The 20,668-nt window shown below is 36.7% G+C and overlaps 1 protein-coding gene across 2 annotated transcripts; it reads left to right on the top strand.

The window, feature by feature from the left end:
- The first annotated feature begins 170 nt into the window (after positions 1-170).
- On the top strand, positions 171-16,427 carry LOC135688829 (uncharacterized). Of its 2 annotated transcripts, XM_065205855.2 has the most exons (4): positions 171-282; positions 1,627-1,802; positions 13,877-14,105; positions 15,435-16,427. In XM_065205855.2, exons 2-4 carry the CDS (start codon positions 1,634-1,636, stop codon positions 15,544-15,546), a joined length of 510 nt encoding a protein of 169 aa, XP_065061927.1. In that variant the 5' UTR covers positions 171-282; positions 1,627-1,633; the 3' UTR covers positions 15,547-16,427. The 2 variants fall into 2 exon arrangements, with proteins under 2 accessions (XP_065061927.1, XP_065061926.1); XM_065205854.2 differs by lacking the exons at positions 171-282; positions 1,627-1,802 and adding an exon at positions 6,024-8,960.
- Positions 16,428-20,668: the final 4,241 nt, after the last annotated feature.

Below are 20,668 nucleotides of genomic sequence, written 5' to 3'. Positions count from 1 at the left end.
GTTATGAAAAGACATTCCGCAAAAAACGCGAAACCATATTTTACGTCAGAGTTGAATAATTTTTTGGGTCCTCGATTTTTATGGCGTTTTTAAAATAGACTTAGAAGCATGAATGGACGTGGGAAGAAACGTGGGGTATTTTGAAAAATTTAGGGATTTGTGGAGAAAATAGACGCGAACATGCGTAGGGGGAAGTAGGTAGAAATTACCTGCGCAGTAGGGTGAAACGATAAGTCGAGCGTGGCAAACACTGTTTCAGCCCATAGAGGCCAGCCTAATTAGGTATGATGCATTTCTTCTCAATTACTTAAGTGCTATTTGATTTTATTTGCACCTTCTTTTGAATTTGCTTTAGAAATTAACTGGTTGATGTTGCTCATCAATTTTAATCCGTTTGCAAATGTTTTTTGTTTTGTTTCACCGCAGACAGTACACATCCAGCGAAAGCTGCCATTTTGATGGCCTGCATTGTTAAATAAAAAAAATCTACTTTAAGGGTTTGGAGTCATCGAGGGTAATGTTAGGCCAAGTTTATCACAATGTCTTTTTAACCGGAGACCATGTATTTTTTCATTTTATTATTGTACCCAAAGGGTAACTATATGTTGTGTTGTATGTTCTTATGAATAAGACAAAATGCAGGGATAGTAACCCTTGAAAAGTGGAAGGCTGTTGGGGTTAAAGCCATGCTCTCCCGTCTCTTAAAGTGCTTTTCCTGTAGCTTCAGAGAAAGAGCTGTAAAAATTTCAAGTAATTTATAATCATAAAGATTGCATGGTATCTCCCAACCAAACATTTGAAAAGTATCATTGTGGGAAGCAGGGAGTGCAACAGAAACAAAAATATTAAAGGACTTTTTATGTCATGATCAATAGGGATGCTAGCACCAAAGATGTAGGGACCCTTGAGAAAATTAGCATGTGCCATTTTTGTTTCTTCATTCAATGCTCACAGGTACACCTGCACCAGAAAATGGCATGGAGCAAACTAACAACTTCAAAGGGCACCAAATTTGTCAATTGTGCACATTTTGGTTGTATTTCTAAGCAAATATATTCTGCCCCTGCTGCTTCCATTTTAAGATAGGAACTTTTCACCCCTTTTATGCTTCTATGTTTCAAGCATCTTCTGCTCAACCTTGGTGGAAAGCTGCATTTTTAACGTTTTTAGATGCCCTTGCTCCATAATTTTGTGTATTGCTGTATGGGCCTAACCAAGCCCACTAGCACTTGAAACATTACCCAATCCTGACAAACATCATCCCTATTGTCTTCAAACAATAGATGTTAATCTGGTATGTAAGCTAACCAGCAAAATTTGTTCTTGCTAGATTGTCAACTTTGGCCTAATCCCTCAAAGTTTCTGTCATTTACCTCAGATACTCTAGCAAGACCAACTAATATCAACTGAGATACCCTCACTGTTTGTCCTAGTGGAATAGGTTTTTCTTGTAATTTCAAGTTTTAAAATAATAATCCCAGTGCACCCAGACCCTGAGCACCAAAAAATATGTTTCTCTTTAGATACATGCAAGTAATCATCTGTAAGTTAACAACACCTCAAAAAGCTTTCCCCCTTTAGAGTAACCTGTAATTATCAAACTAAATATTTTTCTTTAATTACAAGATGGTTCATGATGTGTCAAGAAGAGATGCTAACAGACTTGACCCTGCATGAATTAGCAGCTGCAGGTGATGTTAGACAACTAGAAGCACATGTCCGCCTTGGCAAGGTTTCAGGTATCAATGACCAAGATGAGGAGTATGGATACAGGATGCCAATACACATTGCTGCACAAACAGGTAATATATTTCTTACTTAAGATTGGGCTTGGTGCCAGGAGGGGAGAGAAGGTGCATGGATGGCTCAGAAGTTAGGTTCTCAGACTCCTGGTACAAGGCTTTGGTTTTTGAGTCCCTGACATGATCAGATGTTCACCTGGGGTTATGGGAGTCACCAGCTCTCTCCAGTTTCAGGTGTAGGAGTCATGAGACGTGGTCACATGGAGAGGAAGGATCAGGATACTGCTTGATAAGCATACTAGCTTCTCTGTGTCATAAAACTCCTCTTGATAAAATCATAATAAGATATGGTCAAATTGCTTGTAGCCAAAGCGTCATATAACCAAATACCATTTAACTGTCCGTCATAGGAAACATGGTTTGATAAGGATAAACCGTTACTTTGAATTTAGCTTTAGATTAAAAAGGAGTATTTGCAAACTCAGATGCTACCCTTGTTTTGTTTTTGATAGCCATTAAGGATTTACCAATTGTCTTTCTGCATAACATAAAACATCATTAATTCTTTATCTAACTAAGATTTGTTGTTTTCACTCAATAGCCTAAATTGCCTTCGAAATTTTTTATCTTGGAATAAAGTCAGTGCTGATTTAATTTAATGTTTAAATCATTCTCTTTCTTAATTTCACCATACTCCATTCAAACAAGGCTAGAAATCCTTTTCAGCTGCACATCAGAACCACTCACCACAATTTTACAAACTGTTTTTAAGTGTATGCAAATTCCGACGCCACACAAAAATTTTTAAGCCTAACAAGAGACCAGGTGGTTAGAAATGGAAATGTTTCCACAATGAAAATTACTTTGAAGAAATGCATTGCACAAAGTAATGAAGCTCGAGGGCTGGATTAGGGAAGCCTAAGTCCATTGGGTTAGAAGGCTTATAGTTAATCTAAATTTTAGAGGAAAAAGTCATGGAGCATTCTCAGCTTTTACAACTTGTCCTTCCCCTAACAAGTGGAATAATATCTTTTTTTGTGGCTTGATTTTAATGAGGCTGTAACACTGTATGCCAAGCCAGTTGCTTTTTTGGTGGATCCACTATTTTTCTGTTTGTTTCTTTTCCAGCTGATTTTTAAATAAAATCAACAGCAAAGCCTGTCTGCATTGTTTCCATATCTGGCAATATATATATGTATATATATAGATACTCAATAAAAAAACAACTTGGTTGACGTTTCGCTATAAGCTTCTTCAGAATAACTAACACATACATCTGGAGCTTAAAATAAGGAATACGAAACAAAAGAACAAAGGTAACATATATATAAAATATCCTGTGGAAAAACTGTAGCCAGAGGGGGCAAGTTGTTGTCAAAATTTTCATTAAGGGGGTTTTCATTAAGGGGGTACCGCCCCCGTGCAGCCACGAGGCATTGTTTCCATATCTGGCAATATGAAACATTTGCCTTTAGTATGTTTTGAATGTAGTTGTAGAATAGGATCTGGATATTATTTGTCCAGCTGGAGACTTGGGGGGGGGGGGGAGGGGGGGGTACCAGGTATCCATCCTGAATCACGCAATCACACGTAAAATAATTACACATCACGCTTTCACAGTACTGGAAATTTAATTTCACGATCACACCCCTCAAAATCTCTCTGAATTTTTAATAACTATCTAGTAGGAGAAAGTTCTTGTTGGTAGAGCCATTGGCATTGGAATCTCTGAAAAATAGAGACATTTACCTGGTCTGGTACCGGAAACCAAGACTTTCTGCTGGTAAAAAAGTAAGCACTCCTTCTCGAAATTCGCTTGCAGTACCCATTTTTACGCAACCACGCCACGAGTAATGCTAATTCATAAGTCACAGGTCATTCACAGGTCATTTTATTCACGCATTCACGCATAATAAAAGTTTGTTTCATGGATACACTACTAAGAGATTGAAAAAGCTAAAAGCCTAAATACCTCTCTTTTTTATAAGAACAATTTAATAAGAACACGAGCCTCAAAATTGGTCAAAGTTAAGAGCAAATTAAGAACAAGCTGAGGCTGAGCTTCTGCAAAATGCAATTTTGAACAACGTTTTATCTCAAAACCGAGGATTTTCAGGGATATATAGGTGCTTTTTTCGGTGAATATTCAAATTTGTCAGCAAATTAAGGCTGTTTCACTCACTTTGTTGGCAAATGAGGCCTGTACACCACCCTAGAGCGAAAAAGCTAGCACTCGCACTGCTTACACTCCATTAGATTAAGAACAAATTAAGAACAATCCAGACTCAGATTTTTGAAAAAATTAAGAACAGTCAGCCTGAACTTAAATTTACTGGTTCTTATAAAAAAGAGTGTTTGAGCTTTTTTTACAATCTCTCCGCTCATCACTCAGCTTAAAAGTCTGTAGAAATGCCACTTTGCACCTTTATCCTTGTCAACTATGCAGACCACGTCAAGCTGCACCCGTGTTTAGTTGCCACTTCCTGCCCAATTCCAAGTTGAAGTTTATAAATTTTAATGGCAGGGACATGAACATTGACCTGGACAAAAGGTGGATGGGAGGAGGAGATTATTACAGGCTCCAGTGGAGGGATAAGCTGGTGGGTATCATAGGTTATAGTAAATTATCTGCGTCAGGGGCTACATCTTTTTCAAAAGACGAGTAGATAGGTCACGTGAATTTATCAGTAAGGGCCAGGGGCCTTCAACGGTAAGCAGGGATGGCGCAAAATGACAAAGAACAATCAAATACCGTGAAAAATGATCTAGTAAACGAAAACATAAAAAGCGAACAAACATTTGGTCCCAGCATACAGGACATCTTTAAAGTAAATGCAACGGGCAATTTCCCGTGGTATTTTGACAGTTGATTGAAAATATTAATAAAAATCAGAAATTTTGTCAAATTTGCCAATAATTCAGCAGTTTTAGATGGAGGTGGGTTTTTTCAGAAAAATTATAAAGACTTGAAGAGTAAATTTGCTTGGTTTAGGAAAGGAAAAGCATTGAAAAACCCCAAAGCTACAGATGTGTATTTCGTACTTGTTGAAAGACGAACCCCCAGAAAACAGAAATCCCCCAAAATGAATAAACCTGTAACAACCACGTCGTCTTTGTTACCTTCTAATAAAAAATATATTTCATATTAAAAGTTTTTGACTCCAATACCTTTGCCATACATTGACTAAGAAAATATCTCGCTGCCTTTCATGTTATCTAAATTCCAGGTATACCCACTAATTCATATTGCTAATTACGCTTTAAATGCCTCGAATGAATCTCTTGTTCCCCAATAGCTGTTGCATCTTCGACCGGAGCTTCCATTGATATCTGCTAAAATTTTCATCCCTCCATGTTGAAAGCTGATTCAATATGTTGTTTTCTAGCACACGAAACTCACAATTCGGGGATTACCTTCACATTAACAGCGTTGAATTTAAAGCCAAATACAGTTGCAGATTAGTCGAATTGTTATTCAAAACTATTTTTTCGAAATAATCCAAGCAAAAGAGGGCATCCGTAAGAAAAGCTTTAAAGAACAAATGTTTTTATCCTCGAAACAAATGTTTTTATCCTCGAAACTTCATAGTATCCCGCATCCATGTGTTTCTTTTGAAAGCCAGCAGAATTTAGGCAAACACAAATAATACCAAGGAAAACAAAACTTGTTTTATTGGGTTTCGCTAGAAGGGGGGAACCTATTGTGTCTTGCATCCTCAGGTGAAGACAGGGGTGTCGTGTTATCGAAAGCACACGGGGACCGTCGCTATAAAAAAATTATCCACCCGGATTTTAGTTATTCTTGTTGATTCTTAAAAGACTTATTTTTTACCTTTGCGAATGGGTCGTAAACTTTACTCTGAAATGCCCAGATACGCTGATGACAAAAAAATTATTTTTGTCAATTTTTGTTTCTCATCTTCAATCTTTTTGCATAGTTTTAAATTCTTTTGAAGCATATAATAACCACTGCATACATTGTATAATTCATTGGGCTGTTTGTAATTTTCAGTTGTTTTTGTTGAACGAATATTTAAACTGGATAAAAACACTTCAACGTACAAAAGCTGTTATAAATGTATTTCCAGTAACGGACAAAACCAATGAAAGATTACATAAAGCCATTAAAAGTAATGAAGAACTTGAAAATACCAAAGCAGGATTTCTATGCAACAAAAAAGGGTTAAAACGTAAGAAGAAAATTACTTATAAAGACTTATATAGAATAACTATCTTATATGATTAAAATGTTATTTGTTTGATCTACAAGTATGCTTTTATTTATTCAATACAATCTTCCAAGATGGCTGGATGCTTATTTCGTACAATAGATACTCTTTACTTTAATTTTATTAGAAACACTTTTGCTGATGTATTACAAATGAAAGAATGAACGAGTTAATATTTTACATGGCGGTTTGCTTGGCCAGTTGATCAAAAGCTAGAGAAACCAACCTTAATTTTATGGATGATAAATGCTCATGAAACATATAAATTAATGATAAGCTAGTAAGAACACAGATTTAATAATCAAGCGTTGTAACTTTAACTTCACCAATGAGATAAATAGTTTCTTTGGTAATTCATTTCTTTAAGCAAAAGTACGACAAGTCTTTTCACCTCAAACGTTTTCTTTTTAATTCGTCGACCTATCAGCTAAGATAGATTTTCTTCCAACCCATAACTATTACTTATTAGAATTTTAAGCGTTTCTCTGCCGCAACGCAAGTATTGGATTGTGTAAAGGACGGGCGAACACTGTTACTTCATAGCCAACCAATTCTAGGGCACTTTCGGTACGCCTATCTTTAGCAAGATAAAAGTTTGACCACGCCCTGTTGCCTAAATTAGGCAATCGCAATTGGCATTTAGCTCTGTGATTGCAATGATGCATTGTCATAATCTGTAAAGGTATGCTTTTCAGCTGAAGTGGATGCATTACCGATTGCCAGCCAATGTCTTTTATGACCAAAGACAATATTTCCTTTTCTTCAATTTGCTCAGTTTCCTTTATATATTTCGTTTGAAAATATATATCGATGATGGATTGCAAGAATTTTGGATATTAATCACGAAGTTATCTGTGAATATTTCAATATATTATGTATTTGTAGAATATTTTAAGCAATCTTAAAGAATCGTAAAATTTGGTACAATACTGTAAATTGTTTGTTCCTTGTTGGATTCTTAGATTGTGGGGAGACTCCCCCCTGGAGGAATAGGAGAATCGGTTGGTTCTTCTACAGTATGCTTTTCTTTAGTCTAAGGAAAGAGTATGCTCCCCCGGATACTTATGCTCCCGCTCTCTTCGACAATGAAGGAACCCCCAGCTTGTTATAGGCACGTATATTTCTGTCCTTGGATGCGATCGGACGCAAAGTAACACAACAAAACACTATCGGACGAGAAAGGACATGACTCTAAAGGTTTTTACGTTTGAAATCCGAGTTAGGATTATGTGCACTTAAAATTGAATTTAGAGATCTTTTCCGGATTTCCATTGTTGCCGGAACTGTATCTTCTTTAGTAAGCAGTTCGATAGAAATGACGGAGATTTAATCATTGCCAAATTTTGTTAAATCTCAAGGGACGGAAAAAGAGAATCTTTTGTTGTTTATCGATAATTGTGGTTGTTTTTATTTCGCATAAAATGACCACGCCGATGACTCGACCTGCCACAAATCTCTTCCATGGATTCAAAATTGATGTATTTATTTGAAGTTAAGCACGCTATGGTCTGCAAGTGTGATGAAATGTGGATATAATGTGAAGAGATTCTGGCTAAGGAGTGTCCAATTGTATTGTAAACTTTATCGAATTCGACTACCATGTGACATCGAATTTTTCACGAAGCAGATCACCAAAAAGAGTCGAGCCACCTTAAGTGGGCGTTAGCACCATACAGAGAAGAGGCACAACAGACAGTGCCTCGTTCGGATCTTTTAGCGCTGACACTGGTTTTAGATTTACGGTCGAGATGACATTTAGCTTTTAATGCTGGGAAGATTTTGTTAAGTGAAGAAGCTTAAAGCGCTCAACAACAGATCAAGTGCGTTTCAGTATGCATCATCGACGCTGAAATCTTGGCAATTGGTTTTCTGTGCCAACCAGAACAGCAAATCGTTGATGAAGAACGTATAGAAGAAGTTGAAGATTTTTCAATCTTTCGTTAAGCTTACCTCGAAAGGAACGTAATCGTACTTGTGAAACTGTCTTTGGTTTCAGTGTATGAGAAACTGCAGACGAATAAAAGAGCGCCAAAAATCTGTATATAGAGAGAGACAATGGTCTCGGAGCAATGCTGAGAAACATCATACAGGAAGCTGTAACTAGATATTTGTTGAATCAATAAAAGGAAGGGTATAATGAAAGAACTTGACGTATATGCTACGAAACTAATTATCGTTTGTATGGTCGAGAGAAAGCGGCTCAAATAACATCGATAATAGTTTTAGCCCCTGTCAGATTCATTTGACACCAAGCGTGGGTTGGGGGAAGGAGAATTAATTTCACTGCCTTATTTGGTTGGTAAAGTTCAAGGACCTGATTTATTAGAAATTCAAGAGGGTGTTTTCATGTTTGTTTGAACCCGGCGAATGGATTCTTAAATTGTGCTGGATTCTTAGAGACCCATGTTATACAGTCTACAACAAATAAAGAAGTTGTGAAGGAATTCAATGCTGCATGTTATATGTGTTGAAACTTACGAAAAGTGCCATTTTACCTGTTGAAATCCGATTTTTAAAGATATTTGTGATATACTCCCTTGAAAGTACTACTGTACCCTTGCTAACAAGGCTGTTCGAAGCAAATATCTCTTTACCAAACATATGACAGGAATGCTGAATGTAAACGGTGGATTCAACGATCAACAGTGTCATTTCATACACTGATTGTCTTTCATACACTTTCACCAAACAACTAGGAACTGAAATTTTTCCTGCATGAATCTAGAGCAGCGCCCATCTCAACTAGATGATCTGAGCATTGCGACCATTTAGTACAAACATTACGATCAAGTCCTTTTCCCACCAATGTCGACTCGAAAAAACTCTTCTCTAATTACCCATGAACTGCTCTTACATGACGCTGCGTCACAAGGAGATGAAAGGAAGTTGGACGATTTAAAGGTCTTTGTAAAGCGAGGCAAATTTGACATCAACTTTAAAGACGAAGACTGGGGCAGTCGGACCGCGTTGCATTGTGCATCAGAACGAGGTAGGGTGAACAATTAAAAAATCTAGGGGCAATTACTGACGGTCCTTTTCATTCTAGAAACCTTTTTGAAAAAACGAAAATCTCCGGTTCAGTTTGACGCCAGATCACCCACTTTTTTATGGTTACTTTCTTTCTGTCAATGAAACTGTTGATCTTGTTTGACCTTAAAAATGACTCCAACCCCTATCGAATTTCTTTTTAAATAGGATACATATCCTGGTCAAACGTGGGATACATTTCCCATTTAGAAATCGTCAAATGCATTTTTTGCAAAGTATTTTATCTAGTTGCATTTTTTCCCTTTCTTTAAGATATAATCTCAAACGGTCTCAAACGGAATAAAATATTGATGTGTCTTTGCTGTTGCACATAAATTCTTACAAGCCCGTCTCAGGAACGTTATTTACCATGCCCGTGTAAACACTGCTCTACTCTTAGGTTTCAATTAATCCATGGACGAAGAATACTTTACACAATTTTGCTCTGTGGAACGAAGAATACTTTACGCAATTTTGCTCTGTGAAACGAAGAATACTTTACGCAATTTTGCTCTGTGGGACGAAGAATACTTTACGCAATTTTGCTCTGTGTAAGATACGACAAAGTGCCAGAATTTCACTTACAAGACGGAGCGTGTCATGGCTTCTAGCTTTATCCATATCAAAAGATTGATTTTCGCATCATTTCTGTCAGAACTATTATTTATGTTGCTGAAAATTTCGAGAAAAAGCTTTAGTCCCATTTTTGGTTGGACTTGAAAAAGAATTAGTTCATTTGTAACCAGAAAAACTTGGATTTCCTATTGAACTAAACTAAAAAATGCCAATGAATAGCACAGAAATATAAAGATATACACAGAAAAGATAATGAATTCGGCTTTCTCTAATTTTTCAATTCTCTTCATCTTTTTTATTTATATCTTCTCCAGCTGCCATTCACATATTATGCACCATTTTATTTAAGCAGCCTCGTTTTGAAAACTAATCATAATTTCTTGTCGATTATATGGAGATTCTTATTCCAGCTTTTTGAGTTCCCGTAATGTTTATCTAGTTGATTATACTAACTATGATAGATTGTACAAAGAAAAGAGTTTGGAATTCTACAAAGAATTTAACCATAAAAAATGAATGGGGATGTAAAATCACTCCCAAAAATTATTTTTCGGTGAAATCGTTTTGTATTTTGTAACTTAATATCGCTTAAATGCAGACTGCAAACACTATATGCATTAAAATGTTTAGCCGCATTAATATAGAATTTGATGCTATGTCCTGATCCGAGGTCAAAAAATCCATGTGAAGAAATTTGGGAGAAACTGCAAAGCACTCTTATTCCAGATTCCCATAATCTCACGTTGCTCTGTTCTTGAAAGAATTGCCTAGTTTCCATACTGCTCGACCTGATAGTCATAAATAAGCATGATTAATAGTCATAAATTAATATGATTAATTATTTCAAGTAAAGGGTTAGGGTTAGGGTTAGGGTTAGGTTTAGGGTAAGGCCAGTGGTGTAGTGCTATCAAAATAACAAGGGGAGCTCTTGCCCAAAATGTTGCGAAAACAATAGCAAAAGTAGTGATCTGCCAGTTTTCGGCATCAACAAGAGGGGCACAGCCCCCCTGTGCCCCCCTTGCTCTACACCCCTGGGTAAGGGTTAGGGTTAGGGTTAGGGTTAGGTTCAGCGTTAAGTTTAGGTTTAGGGTTAGGTTTAGGGTAAACTAATTACGTCATCAGTTCGAGCAGTAGGGAAACTAGACAGCTCCGTTCTTGAACCCCAACATTTGAAAAATCTTTCACACCTTTCTTTTGTCACGGCTAGCAACACCCTCGTGTTCGCTTGTTGTATGCATGTGTTTTTCTGTTGATCAAATTAAAGCTAATTATAATTCTCCCAAATGTATTTTGCTTTGTTGTATTCAATACCCAAGATGGCCTTTTAATAAAATTTTACAGTTAAATTGCAAAAGATTGAATCCTATGGGGCTTTTTTGCATCTTAACAAATCTACCAGTTTTAGAATTAACTCTTAACATTTCCAGAGGCTCTCACTTCAAAAAGGCAACGTTGATTTTTGCTCAAATCAGACTTTAAAGCGATGAGCAACCGATTTCTTGCACTCTCATCTTACCGAGATACTTTCGGACACACTCCGGTGAAATATCGAGTCATTCACGATCTGATGCTACACGAGGCGGCATATGCAGGCGACGCTTTTAAACTTGTCATCAACCTCAATTTGCTCAAAAGAGGAAATTTCGATATAAATTTTAAAGATGGAGACTTCGGTAATCGAACTGCGCTGCATTGTGCTGCAGGCGAGGGTATTTCTCACTTGTTTTTAAATTTTTTTGGTAGTATTACATATTATAATTTTATGTTGCCTGGTTATCGCAATGAGTGTGAAATTCTGCGTACCAATGCGTGAATAATATAATGCTTCTGTAAAGGCCATGTTTGCCAGGCAGAATTTCAGTTTACGTACAGTTTATGGGGAGTTTATGTCATTTTGCGGTGTAGTGCCTCCGTGCCCAGGGCCAGGTCCGATGCGAAGACCACAGTGGTGGCGCCAGAAATCTTCCGACAAAGGGGTTAGAGCTTCCGACAGGGGGGGCTAAAATGACTAAAATAAGCAGTTTTCGTACGTTATTTTGTCAAATTTGCTCCGACCATAGAAATCATTGTCCTTTATCAACTATGCTCCAACAATAACCTAAAATTTCCTCCGATGGGGGGGGGGCTAGATGCTTCCGACGGAGGGGCTGTAGCCCCCCCCCCTAGCCCTCCCCTGGCGCCACCACTGGAAGACCATGAATCAAAAGGATAAAGAGGGAAGACCAGGAAACTGCTCGAAGAGCATAACTTCTCAGTGTCCCAAAAACTACCTTCGGATGATAGGTACCTAAATCATTGTTAAACTTTCCCAGTACCTATATGATGTTTAAATACCATATATAATTAAGAGGCATATTTAAAAATATAGAGCGTTTATTTACCAGCGTATCCCTCTTTGCTTACGGGCCCCAGGGCAACTGTCCCACGTGCCCCCTTTTCTCTGTAGGCCTGATTCATTTATAATCGAAACTTATTAATCACAAGACTCATAGATTCTGGTAGACAGTCATATCCAGCCTCTCTTCCTCCTAGCATATTTTCTCAAATAGACGCCGCACTCTTCACATTGTTTTTGAAGTAAACACCACATTCAGATAATGTATGTAACGTAAACACCCCCAACAACTAAAATACACAGTGCCTTAAAGCGGTGTTTAAAAGAATAACTTAGTTAGTGATGATGTTAGGTGAAAAATTTTTTTTCACTTGAGGTCTAATTCTTTTCTAACAAATATTATATTTGTTGTAGAAATTTCTTTTTTTGTGGTTGTAATCAAATAAAATTCAAAACATATATCTTAAATTAATGTCTCTATCTTTCAAACGCCACCTTCTGGTGAACTGAAATGATCTGAAATTTTTCAACGTTTTATAAACTTTTATTTTGGGAAATCTATTTAAAAGAGCCATTTTTTTACAAATTTAACTTGTCAAAATTAACCTACTGCATTTTACTAAATGTATCCTTAATCTAATTTATTGTAAACGCCTGCATTTTTTTTTCCTCTGCGAATAAACTCAACCTTTAACTTAATCTGAGTATTCTTACTGTTGTTTGCTGTCTTTTTCTTATTGAGTTCTCGAGGGTTGCCATCACACAAAGGCGCGCTCTTGGTTAGGTCACTACTTGTCATGGGAAAAAACACAACTGCCTCAGAACATTTACACAGAAATTTTAAAAATATTTGTACCAGTCAGAAAATATTTTTCCAGGGAAACGTCAATGCTGCTTTACGGCACTATCACCCTTTTTCTTTCCTGGTTTTCTCTAAAAATTCCAATACATAATTCCCCTCTGCGGGTCCTCAAGTGAACCAAGCGAGAAGTACCTCAGGGATCAGTTCTTGAACCTATTCTTTTCAATAATTGACCACTTTTTTTGCAACCTCAGTGATTGGTCTTCGTGTAATTTTGATTATGACAATACAGTCACCACACCAGACCAGATACCGATGAATCGTTGAAACTTCAAAATATAATCGCTAACCAATTGGTTTAAATAAGATGAAACGATTGCAATTGCTTTTAAATTTCAAGGTATAAATATAAATAAGTTTGAAATCGAAAATCACAAATTGGCAAAGAGAGAGCAACACGATTTTGCTTGGTGGTCAGATTGATGGGAATTTAAAACTTGATGCTCGTTAAACCTTAACTTTTCTTGAAAGATTAGTGTGATCTGTGTCTGACAGGGAAAAAGATAAAACTGGATTCTTAACCTTTTATCTTTATCCTTACTATTTTATTTCAATAATTGCCGTTTAATAAAGTGGCAAAGGTGATCAGGATAAGCTAGAGATGGCAAAGGAGATTTATAGGTTGCCAATTCGGACCATTCATCTTTCTACAAAGACTTTCTGGCTAACTTAAAAGAACCCACAATAGATATCCAATCATTAGAATTTTCGTACTTTGATTTAATGAAACACTTCAAAACCTTAATCTTTTTTTACGAATGACTATTTTGTATCTAAAACAACTCACAACCTTCGACTGACAGCCATCAAATCTTTAAGTTTCCAAGACCCCAAATTTACTCCCAAAACCAAAATCAATTAAGTCATCAATCTTCTTCAGATGCTATGCAAGATGTTTGTAAATTTTGTTTTGAGCCTGCCCTTTGCTGTAAACGATAGTACGAGCCTTCAAGGCTGGTTACTAAAATCAATCATGTGGTCTTTAGCCATTATTGTTCAAGATATATTTGATTGCACGTTCGAAAAATAAAAATTTAAATAAAAGATTTCCAGTACAGAGAGTTATTCCTCTGAAAATTAATCTGACGTGATTTTTCTATTTTAGGCCATCTTCGTTGCTGCAAGTTCTTACTTGAAGGCGGTGCAGATCCATCGGCTCGTATGAGTATGGGTTGGACCCCTGCGCACTGTGCAGCCGAAGGAGGGCATCTCTCAGTGATAAGGCTGCTTGCGGAGTCTGGGGGAACAGTGAACGCTAAAGATGACTATGGTGATACACCCAAGATGATTGCCGTTCGCTATGGTCATAAAGAATGTACAGAATACTTGCAAAGGTAAGGTCATCTCATCTTTAATACACAGTACTGGGCAACTGTCAACACTCAGAAAAATACAGAGCATTTCAGAATGGAGGTTAAGGCCGTTGATATCCACGCAGCAGTTGTACAATATAATCCGGTTATAACGTACTTAAAGGGACCAGCGTATTAAGTACGTTTTATCCAAAGTACGTTGTAACGAGGGTAAGTAAAAATTGATTAAAACCAAGCACACCTTTTGCTGGGACCAAGAACACCAGTACGTTATATCCGAAAGTACGTAATAACCGGGTACGTTATAACGGGATTCTACTGTATCCCTCAGCTTAGTGATCTAATGTGCTGAATCTTAGAAGCAAATGTGGAAATAAAAGCAAAGATTTGAAGAAAAAATCACTTAATTACAATTTCAAGCCTTTTTTGTCGCTTCACTGGAATTACTGGAATGATTTGTGCCTATATAGATTTAAACTCGACAATTTTGGACGTTAAATTGCGTGTTTTCGTCATTTATCTAAGTTTAAAGTGTCAAACACAGTGCTGGATCAATTTATGCCGTGTAGTTCAACTTCCTTTTGAATTTTTCTTCTTCATATTTCTCTTCTTATAAAATTAAATTGTCTTCTGATCCTTTTCATTCTACTTAAGGAATTTCGTCATTCAGTATCCGCAATTTTTTATCTTGTTTTTGATAAAATAGATCATCCAAGTATTTTCTTTTTTCCACTGAAACTCCACCTTCAAATGCCTGGATTTCATTTTGAGAGATCCTCCGTCTTATCTTCGCCATCCAAGTTATTTAACATAAACCTTCCTAAGGCAAAAGCATTTTATTTTTCCAAAGTATTAGACAACAGGGCTAAGTCGACTTATGTCGCAGTAGTTCACTGTATTTTGTTACATGGCACGGTTATCTCTTTCACATTATTTTGTGTTCCATTGCTTAAAACTAGACTCCTGTAAACAGCCTATATAGAGCCATGTTTTATCTACACTGCAAAAGAAATTTACAGAAACTTTTTGTAATCTTTAAGTTTAAACTTACAGCCTAATATCTAAGACGCCAACACTGAGGATCCGTTTGGTTGCTCTTCAATCCAGAGACACTAGTTTACTAGCATATCGTTAGAAAAGAATTAGAATTAATGTTTTATTGGTTTATCGTTATGTACACTATCCAAAATGTGAATGACCAAAAAAGTTCCTTTCTTCAAGTAGTCGCCCATTGACTCTTGAGAATTTTTTCTCCATTATTCTCAAAGTCGCTGGTATATGGTTAATAAAAAAGATCATAAAATAATGTTTTTTATTGAGTTGACTGCCTATTCCTTGTTTTATTTTCAGTATTGAACATTTCCCTGAGCAACGTAAAGAGCTTTTGAAAGAGACTTTCCAGTACGCCATTAAGAAGAAAATAAAGGAGAACCAAATGGCAAGCAAAACAAACGGAGAATAAACAGGACCAAATTTCGTCTCTTGAACCACGGTATGTTCCTACTTTCCGTTGTCATTCTACATCGTATCCTTATATCAAGGTACCATTGGTATGTTCTTACTCTGAGGCCAAAAATCAGTGAATGGAGAGTTCTTGACGTCACCAGAGAATGATAGCGTCTAGGTACCGCAGCCGTGTTTCAATACCGTTTCAATCTGGATGGAAAACACAGAAATTGAGTGCATGCTTGGTAGATGGTTTTTAGATTCTTAGCTCTTCAAGATCAAGGATGGCAAAACTGTATCGGATTTTTTATTTGCACCAAATGAACGCGCAATTTGCATTGCAAAAGTAGCAATTTGACTTAGAGTCATTGATCGATGCAAGTCCTTTTTTGCCTGCATTCTTTGCGAACTTTTTGTAAACTAGATCATCTTGTGAAATAAAGAATCTGCTTTTCATTGCTGCTTCGAGCGCCTTCCATCAACCAATAATTACCAAACGACTAGCATTCAACCTTGGCATTTGCAGCTCATAACTGCTTAGAAGTCCCAGATTGTTACCTTCTACCAACTGCTATTTCAAAATCTGAAGGAATCTTCATATTGGCTTTGCCGTTGCATTGATCATGGAGATGCTTTCAAAGAGACTTTTGTCTGGTAGTTGGACCAATGAATCATCCTTTAGAATAATTTGTTATTCATTATGTGGAGCAAAATTTATATAACTACCCACAAATCATTACCTGTGTACATTAATTCACATTCATACATTGTCATTTCATTACTGTATGAATATATTTAGCTTATCCTTCAAGAAAATCTCAATATTCGATGCGAAATTGCCATACGCTCTTTTTTGCCAACTAATTTTGGTTCTCCAAGTATGTCATCATAATTTGAGTTTAAATATCTATTTTTCTGTTGTCGGTCTTAACGGAGAGGTCCACTTTGACTGCTTTAACCCAGTGTTATGTCTCCAGAAACTTTCCTTAGCAGATTCTTGACTTCTCCTCAAGGAGTTTAAAAGGTCTCTCACCCCAGGATAATAAAATGAGATTGATTTTCAGTTTTAATGGGAGGTGCTAGCATGCTCTGACGTTGGGCAAAGCACCCCAAGGTTTCCTCTATTGCCACCTCGGCACTAAGAAGTTCTCTCTTGCTCATCTTCTGATCAAACACATTGTGTTTGCCTCTTCATGAAATTTATTCTTTAGTGCATCATCTCTAATTGATTTCCTGCAGGATAAGGAAGTGATAGTTACTATTGAACGATGACTTTAATCAACTGCAAAGAGTTTATTTTGAATTATTTTGATATACCTTCATGATCACTAGTTCTTAATGTTAATAAGACGTTTAGAACTTGAGCTGACCACTGTCATCAAACACCTTGCATATTAAGAATTTGCATCACTCTTTGAAACACTTAATGAATTTTCTTTAGTTGGCGTCACCATCTGATAAATGCTTCTATGCATAATTTGCTTCCTTTTTCTCGACCAACAATATTGATTTTCAACAATATCAGCCTTGGCTTTTTCCCACATCCACGTCTAGTGTTTCTCGAAAAGACTATTATTTATATCTGGCCGTTATAAAATTTCTACAGCGGCTCTGTTTTAATTTCTGTATTTATTGTCCTGTTCGATAATCCAGACAAACTGACTCTATTAGAGTTAAGCCACCATTGCAAATTACATCATATAGCTTTTGGAAGACGTTGGATTATATGTACAATTAAGTAAACAATTTATTTTATTAAATGGCCTAAATGAAGTTTTCTTAAGATAGTTGGTTACTGGAAATATGTTGTATACAACAAAGCACAGCTACGAAGGCTTAAAGGCAATTTCATTATGATGGCCAAAACTCTGTTATATTTTTAAACCAAACTAATAGCATTGGGTTTATACATTTTCTTTCTTTAGCGAAACCACGACTATGCCAGTTGGACCATTCCCCTTCAAAATTGGCTACTATCTTCCTTGACATGTAGCCATCAAACGATTAATTCTCTTTCTGAATGTCTCAATTAATATCCCTTTCATTTATTCATGTTTCCCTTTGATGGGTCTCTGTTGTCAACCGGTATTTGGTGCATTAAGACATTTTACCAGGAAATACAATTTCATTGCTCTTTACAAAATCAATAAAGTTGTGCTTTTTAGTTATTGTATCATTATATCAAGTAAAAACTTGACTAGAACTATAGCCTCCACCCAATCCCGTGTCACTCATTTTTACGTCATTTTACGAAAAGTGCTCGCTGCTTCGCTAGCAGTAATGTTTCCTGTTATGACACTCGAGCATTTTCCAAAATTCCATTGCAATGGATCATAATCATCCTTACAACTAGATTAACACCAATGAACTGGTCTAAATTACAATACAAAAACGCAGCAAATTAATGGATTTTTGCAAATTATCTTTTGATGGTACAAGACATGGTACAAGAAGCTTTTTGTCTGATACTCTTCAGAGTTTAAAACAGGGGTCGGCAACCTTTATAAAACAGGGGGCCAAAGTTGATTTCTGACATGCATACCAGGGCTGCAACTCAAAATACAGTATAATTCTAAATTCTAATATATACCTATTCTACCTAACTGCTAATCTTATCAATAAAATTGTATTTAATGGTAAATGTACTGTAACGTGGAAGCAGTTCGTAAATACAAAGATAGATGTAAAGTACATGTTCACTGTTCAGTATGTTATGTTACAAGAAGCTAATGCGCAACTTGGCGCTGCATGTGTCCTTGGCCAACTTATTTGGCAGAATTGTTTATGTTGACAGCCGAATGTTTATGTTGATAGTCATTCAATATCGCAGTCGACTCTTCGCTTACTCCATCTTTGAGAAGAGACTTTCGCAAAGATTAGTACTTTCAAACATGCAACGCATCTTCTTGGCATGCTGCACCAGACCTGGATATGAATCATCATCCACCATGGAGATACTCCATATAAAACTGGATGATATGAGTTTCCTTGTATTTCTGTTTCAATTCACTGGTACCCTGCAGCTCGATCAACTCCATTTGATTATGGAAAGTTCCCTTGATTCAGCTGCGTTTTCCAAAAATGTAGCATGAGCAGGAACATCACAACATACTCATACATGACATTCACAAATTTACAATGGCCTTGAAGCTTCTTGTTCAGCTTGTTCGAGTGACTAGTAGTGACAACGAGGAATGCTAATCTAGACAAGAATCTAGGATCACTGAATCCGAGCCGACATTCGTGCATTGGGCCAAATTATTTACAGGTTAACAAGGGCCTTCCGGGCCACACAAAAGTACCTTGCGGGCCACGGGTTGCCGACCCCTGGTTTAAAACGTCAGAACATAGGTCGAAAACTCTACGGTAGGAAATATATACCCAGTTGTGGATTGAAATAGGCCAATCAGAAACGCGATGTTGAGGTTGACCAATCAGTGCTGCTTGCCTATTAAGAATGTTACCAATGGAGTCCTAGGGTGAAAACGAGCTCCTTTTCTCTACATAAAAGCGATTTTTTCGTGCTTATGTAGATATATTCCAAAACTGCTAGATGGAACGACGATCGGGCTTTACCAATAATCCGAAACATGTCGCCGTAATAGTTTATAGCACAATCTAGGTTTTCCTGTAAATGCTGCCCGATAGCATAATCGCAGGTTTTAGTTGTACTTTTAGATCTGCAAGACCGAGGATGAGTTTTGTTTCTAATATTAGACGGAACATGTTGTTTTATTCTATCCTCCAATGTTTGGGTAGTGCGGTAGGGCGAGAATGAATTTTAATTTTTAAACAAAGTTAAAAGAACACTTTTTTATCGTAAGAAATATGTAAAGGAAGAGGATAGTTTACTTAGGGAACTTAGAAAACTTCGTTAAAAACTTTTTGTTGCAGCTAACTCTAATTTTTTATTGTAATTAGTTTATTTTTTAGGTTTATTCAATGTTTTCTTTTTTGTTTTCTAAACAAGACCCTAATAAAAAATAACACATTTGTTGTCGAAAAGTTCACCCCTGTATAAAGAACTATATTATTATTTATATTATTTATTAATTGCAAGTAACATCGCACCACTCCTGGAAAAGAACTGCTGCTATTCCAACAAAGATTGTGTCTCAATATGGTTTGGCTAACTAACTATAAAGTTTGCTCAATTAGTGCTGCCTGCCTAATGATAATATATGGAGAGGTCTAGTGAATGCTGCCTGATGGCAAAGTCACATGTTTTACAAGTTGTTTTTGATCTGCAAGACCGAGATGCTACAAAGGCGAGAATGTAATTTCAGACGAAAAGCTTCAGTATACTCAAATGTTTGCTTTTTTCATAGCCATTATTAATGGAATTTTGTACTGAGGTTTTAGAAGGTGTCCGTTGTTGTGATGTGTCCGTTTTTAGGTACGAGGTGTCCGTCGGAAGGAGGTGTCCGTTGTTCAGAACATGAATGAAAAAATATTTCAAATTTGTGTTGATGCTCATGCTCATGCTATACAGTTTTGTTTCTTTCATTTGCAAAATCTTTTCTCTTTTTGAAAACACTTTTGTTGGACTACTTTTCCACTTTACCTACATCATATCTTCATCATATCTTTATTATTTAGATATTGACGTAACATCTATATCTGGTTACCAGTAACAGCTGGTTCTGCCCTGAAACACAATTCAGGTTCCTCATGTGGCCCCCTTGTAAATAAAGATAATTGCCCAACCCTGGTCAAGGGATAATTCTCTCCATGAAAATCTCAATTACCTTTGGTGGAAATCCTTTTGTTTTATTTGAAAATCTCTGGAAATCCTTTTGTTTTCTCGGAAATCTCGTACGCTATTTACAAAAGTGAATTTCCCCTCGATCGAAGTCTGGTTAGCCCTGCTTAACTTCTTGAAATGCTGTCTTGTAAATGCTGAACAGTGTTCTTTTGTTACACAACATACCCAGGGTGGCATCAGCATTGCACTCAAACCAAACATATATGAAATAAGAGAGACCTGTTGGTTTAGAAGCTTTGTAAAACGGAAGAGGTTTTTTAAAATATGTTACAATTTAATATTGTAAAGAAATTCAATTTTCTTACACAATTGACTGTCTAATTGGCTGCCCACTGTTTGAAGCCGTGAAAGCAAAATTATGCAGGTACGACCG

This window comes from Rhopilema esculentum, chromosome 9 (assembly GCF_057945365.1).
Source record: "Rhopilema esculentum isolate cy_ngs chromosome 9, ASM5794536v1, whole genome shotgun sequence".
In the NCBI taxonomy this organism is placed as follows: domain Eukaryota; kingdom Metazoa; phylum Cnidaria; class Scyphozoa; order Rhizostomeae; family Rhizostomatidae; genus Rhopilema; species Rhopilema esculentum.
The sequence above is the reverse complement of the archived record's forward strand: the minus strand, read 5'-3'. Positions and strand labels throughout refer to the sequence as shown.